Source organism: Octodon degus, unplaced genomic scaffold (assembly GCF_000260255.1).
Source record: "Octodon degus isolate 3935 unplaced genomic scaffold, OctDeg1.0 scaffold00014, whole genome shotgun sequence".
NCBI lineage: Eukaryota > Metazoa > Chordata > Mammalia > Rodentia > Octodontidae > Octodon > Octodon degus.
In genome coordinates this window covers 18,141,990-18,147,989 of record NW_004524590.1, presented here as the reverse complement: position 1 = coordinate 18,147,989, position 6,000 = coordinate 18,141,990, and the positions used below count along the sequence as shown (strand labels likewise).

Sequence of the window (6,000 nt, the reverse complement as noted above, 5' to 3'; positions counted from 1 at the left end):
AAATTTACAGCTACTTTCGCTTAATTCAATAGAAGAAAGAGGTGTACTAACAGTGTTTGGACAGAATATCCTGTCTGCTTCTTGTACTATGGATAACCACTAAGAAGATAACAATGTACAGTGTATTGACTATCAAAACTGTCCTATTAATCAGCTGTGAAACTCTCATTCATATTTATTTCTCAATAAAAAAAAATGAAAAAAATAAAATAAATGTGTTTATGGGTCTACAGGGTCTCCCTACACAGATCAGACTCGTAGTGATCCTCCTGTTTTCAGCCTCCCAAGCGCTGGGATTACAGGCATGTGCCACCAAGCCCAGTCTCAGTAGTCCCAAATCCCTGTGTCTGCCTAAGCAGGCACTTTAATATGCTGAGCTAACTGGTCAGACCTGGAACTTTTAATAGTTTCTTAATCTTCTGAGCTCAACAGTAGAAAACACTGTGTTTTTAACCTTAGAGAATAATACATTGTGTTCTAGAACTTAATGAATTAACTGCAATATATAATCTTGTGTGTTTGGTATAAAATAATTATAAGGAATTCAGAGCTTTACTCTCATTCAACTTGTACTTTGACTAATTTTTTTTAAGACAAGGTCTCCCTATGTAGTTCAGGCTGGCTTTGAACTCACTATGTGGCCCAGGCAGGCCCAAACTCCTAGCGATCCTCCTGCCTCAGCCTGCCAAGTGCTGGGATTATAGGTGTGTGTCACCACACCTTGGCTAGGAATACTAGAGAAAGATTTCAAAGAAGATAAATTCTTGTTTCTTGCACTTCCAGACTTCACATGCTAGTTGTAAGGATACAACTACATGCAAATAGTTATTCAATGTATGAACAAAGTACTGAGAGAATGCTCAATTTCTTCTGCACAGTCTGCATATCAGAGTTCTGATCTCAACTCCACCACTTACTACTAATGTTAACCTGATCCAAGGAGCAGAACCTACCCGAAGCCTTACTTTTCCAATCTATAAATGTAATTAATTAGGTTGGTGGGAAGATTATCCAAAACATTTATAAAATACACCACAAGGCTCAGTATATATATAGAAGGCACTTAGTAAAGTCAGTTATTAGTAATTAAAGAAATTAAGCTCATATATGACTATATATAAGGATTATAAAGAAAAATAATTACACTGTAGAAACTGTTATTGGATTTTCTACACAATTTAAGGTCGCATATCTGCTACGAGATCCAGATGGTAATTATAGAGCTTTCTTAGAAGAAAATTAATTTACTATATATATATTACTTGCTATATCAATAAACACCAAAGTAGGCCTGCAGTGCCTCACAGCTGTCTATTCTCTGAAACTGAAGAAGGCAGCAAACAAGTCAGCCTTCCCCAGAAAGTCTGCACCCTGTCATCCCACACCCCACCAAGGCTGCCTGACTGCTAGAAGAGTCACTGTGCTGGCCTCACGGCTCAGGCCTCATGGCTCAACACAAGACGACTGCGAGGTCAGGCTACACATGCTGACCTGTGCCCCCGCCCCTGTTCTGTTCCCATTAATCACTAGAGGAACTGCACCAGTGACCATGTGGTGTTTTCCTCTTCTCTGCCCTGCTTCCCTCCCTTTTTTCTTTGGAAGTCCCCATCCCTGCCCCAACCAATAAATAACCCAGAGCAAATCCCTACCACATATCCTGCTTTAGAAATCCCAACTGAGGATAGTGATAAAAATCAAACACTACTGTTTAAGGACACTTTAAACAGGTACGTGATCCATGACCGTAACATTTAAAGTTGCTCTAAGGAAAACAACAATACCTGGCATTATCAAGAATCAAATCTAAAGGGCCGGGGAGATAGCTCAGTAGAATAAGCGCTTGCCTGGCAAGCGTGAAGGCCTGAGTTCAATCCTCAGTTCTGCCAAAAAAAAAGAATCAAATCTGTATTCTGTTCTGTAAAGTGCCAAATGCACAATAGTCTGTATATATTAACCACCCCTGGACCTAGAGACAAAGTCAAATCACTTCAGCTCACCCCAGATCTTCCAGAACCTGGAACCTGGAGATGGCTATGCAGCCCAGTCACCTGGATCCATGTCCTGTGCTGGGCGAGGCCCCTGCTCACGCCCCAGGCCTGGAGAGCCCCTCCCATTCCTGACTGCTTCACATCCTGCCTATTCTGAAGCCCGGAGCAGGTCAACACTGTTATACCTCTCACATCACATATAAGACCAGTATATATACTCACATGCTATGAGATTCTCACTGATGAGTTAACTCATTTTTCTTGCCAGCTGAAAAAAAGTGCTATTGACTCAAGTATTTGTCTAAAAACTCAAAAGAAATTTGCATTCCATTCCAGATATTTCTATGATTCTAAAATATTATCTTCATTTTAAAGATGTATCTTTCTTGCATGTGTATGCGTGTATAATACACAATAGTAATGTTCCTTTGGATTCATGCACTTAACATTGTGAAACAAATTTTTAAATTTATTTATTTATTTATTTATTTGCTACAGGGTCTCGCTACGCATCATGGGCTTATAGTGATCCTCTTGTCTCAGCCTCCCCAGCTCTGGGATTACAGACCTATACCACCACACCTGGTTTCGGTGGCCAGCATGGCGTACCTGGAGTTCTGGGGCTGGCACAGAATGTGGTAAGGGGGATGGAACCCAGGTCCTTGCGCTTGCCAGGCAGGTGCTTAGACCACCAAGCTATCTCCCCAGCCCCACGTGTAACATCTTAATCACTTTCAATTCCTTTTCCTTCCCTCTATCTTCTCCACCCCCTTTCTTCCTGCACTCTAAGAGCTTGCCTTCTAGTTTCCCATCATCTCACCTTCATTTTTGAAGGTGAGATGTTCATTTTCATTTTAGGATTCTTACACAAGTGAAAACACAATACTTAACTTTGAGTCTGGCTTATTGTACTTAGCACCATGGTCTCAAGTTTCTTCCTTTCCCTCCCTCATAATGAATGCTATGATTTCATTGTTCTTTTCCACTGTGCATACATACCTTATTTTCTTTACCCATTCATCTAATGACAGATACTGAGGCTACTTCCAAAGCTTACCCACCGTAAATGGTGCCACTAGAAGCATGGGTACAAGATATACCAGCACAGTGTGACGTCTTTACTTCTTTGGGGAATATACTCACAAGAGGTATTATTGAGTTAAACAGTATTTCTATATTTAGTTTATTTTTAAAAAATCTCCATACTGATTTCCATACCAGTTGTACCAGTTTACATTCCCACCAATGTTAGAAGGCTTCCTCCCAACTCCCACCACTCCACCTCCTTATCAGCATTTACTGTTTTCCGTGTTCCTGATGACAGCCACTCTGGCTGGACAGATGCATTTCTTGAATGCTATACTTAAAGGTAACTTAGGCTATCACTGGTTGTTTTCTAAATGTTTTGTTTTTGATAATCTTGGGTACAGGTATTTATAATGCTTTTAGGGGGGAAAAACATGCTTTATACACTATACTGCAAAAATTCCAACAAAGCAGAATGTTCCAGTGGAAGCAGCAAGAGTCCCAAAACCACCCATGCAAATCCTCCTGCTTCATCCACTCAAGATCTTCTGAATTCACCAAATCATCATGTAGAAGCCACACACCTCATCCACTACCTTCAGTTTTCAAATAAGAACAGTGGTACCTGGGTTCACAAACCCTTTTGTTTGCAATTTGAGCACAACAAGAGGCCTTTGGTACGATTTTTTGTTTGCAAACTCTGCAATGGCTGACACACGACTGCTGCCTTCTCTTTCCATGAATACAAATGTGATTATTTTCTCAAGAATCATGGAACAAATTAAATTCATGAACTGAAGTAGCACTGTATGAACAAATGAAGTTACAACAGCTATGTTGCAAGCTTCCTGATTCCCTGAGAAGTACATGCTAAACTTTCAATATAGACATCTATTTATATTCTGGTAGCTTTTCACAGATAACTTGTCAATAGGCCCTTCTTTTGAAATCTTAAATAGCATAGGTTCTTGACTGGGCTGATTTTAGATAAGAAAAATGAAAATCATATTAGATATTTTATTTGCAAGAACCTAATAATTAAGACCAGAAACTATACTGGGCACTTGTAGAAAGAATAAATGTTATAAAATCTATGTTATAAAAGAGAGAAACTCCAAATGGATGTAGAGCGTGGTGGCACAAGCCTGTAATCACAGTGCACTGGAGGCTGAGGCAGGAGGATTGCTATGAGTTCAAGACCAGCCTGGACAAAAAATGAGTTCAAGGCCAGCCTGAACTGCATACTGAGATCCTGTCTCAAAAAGAAAAGAAAAAAAAGAAAGCCTACTCAAATGGCCTACAATTTTTTATAGTAAGTAAATATAGTCTAAAATAGTATTATATTTATCATTTTAGGCAGTTTTGCTAATATTAAGCTTCCAAAGTATCTACTGCTATTACACTACCAGCAGAATATATAATATAGTAGGTAAGTTCTCATGCTTGCTGTAGGACAATTCTGACAAATCACTAAAGAAATGGATTCACAGGCTGAAGATACTAATGCAAAAGATACCAGGAGAAATTACTTTTTCTACCTCACATTAACAGAACAGGTATGACCTCATATGGACACAACAATGCAGAACAAGGTAAGAGAAAAACAGATCAGACTTCACAATCTTCAAAAGGAGTTTTAAACAATCAAAATGAATCCTAACTAAGCTAATCATTTAAAGTAAACACCCTCACAAACACAATCTTACCAAAGAACATCGGAATATCCAACTTATCTTCTCGGTCTACTTTTCTTTTAATCATGACAATGTACACAGCATACAGCATGGCCCCAGCAAGAGACCAAATAGAACCTGTTTTAAAAAAAAAAAAAAAGAAACAACATAATCACTTAAAGTCTAATCTAAGCCTAAAATCTAATTTAAAATCTAATAATATGTTAGATATTATTTTTAGAAGTATAAAGAAGTGAAAAGATAAGGTATAAGCCAACCTATCCCCCACATATCCTCAACCAGCATAGGAAACAATGTTATGTGTACACAAATAAATGCAAAAGCATTTACCTCAATGATCTCATCAAACACCTATGTATATTATAATATAACTCACATAAGTACCATTTGCTTTTAACTTGGAAATGCAGTTACTATCTTTCCTACATAAACAATTTGGATATAGGACACTGTCCAACATAGCACATGCTGTTTCCCTCCATCTCTAAAACATTAGTATTATTTTCCCACCCCACAAGTATTTCTCACAGTCACGCCCACTTCCACTGTCAGGGTTTGTCACCACCCTACCTCTTCCACAAAGCATCCTCTCTCTATTCTGACGAATCATCGACCCACTTGTCTTCTGTATTAGACAATTTAACATTTACTTTGGATAAGTGCAATATTACTTTACTTACCGGGCGCTATGTTTTGTAAATATCATCATGTTACCAACTCAGAACTCTTAGAAACTACAAACACATAATTTACATGTGTAAATGTTCCAAAATATATACTATAATGTAGAATTCACAGTATGTAATAAATACTGACTCTTCATTAATTCACTCTTAAAACAATTTCTGAAAACCTTTAAAAACATTTGATAAACCCTTAAAATGGTGTGTTACTGCAAAGAGACCATACTCAATACTACAATCAATTATTCAAAAAGTTCACATTTTATTGCATTTTTTTAGACCATCTTCAAATCTTTTTAAAGCAAAGGGAAGGCCTGTCAATGAAACTTCACACACACAAAAAAATATATAAATTGTCCATAGACTGGGCATGGTGGCGCACACCTATAATCCCAGCTCTTGAGAGGCTGTAAACAGGCAGATCACTACAAGTCCAATCTAGTAATGAGACTCTGAACACCCTGTAGACCCCTCCCTAAAATACCAAAATAAAAGTAAAAAAAAATAAATTGTCCACATAACAAAACTGCTCTGAGCAAGAGTAAGGTGGATCAAAGCACAGTTCACTGAGCAGCAACCGAAGGCAGTTTAGGAAGCACTGTTTTAGAC

General features: G+C 38.2%; 1 protein-coding gene across 1 annotated transcript in view; it reads right to left on the bottom strand.

Moving 5' to 3' along the window:
• The window catches only part of Slc35f5 (solute carrier family 35 member F5), a gene marked incomplete at its 5' end in the record, with an annotated part of 44,136 nt that overhangs the window by 15,363 nt on the left and 22,773 nt on the right, over positions 1–6,000 (bottom strand). Inside the window, one exon of the mRNA XM_023709686.1 lies at positions 4,721–4,825. Coding sequence (XP_023565454.1) covers positions 4,721–4,825 — 105 coding nt within the window. The remainder of the gene's footprint in view (positions 1–4,720; positions 4,826–6,000) is intronic.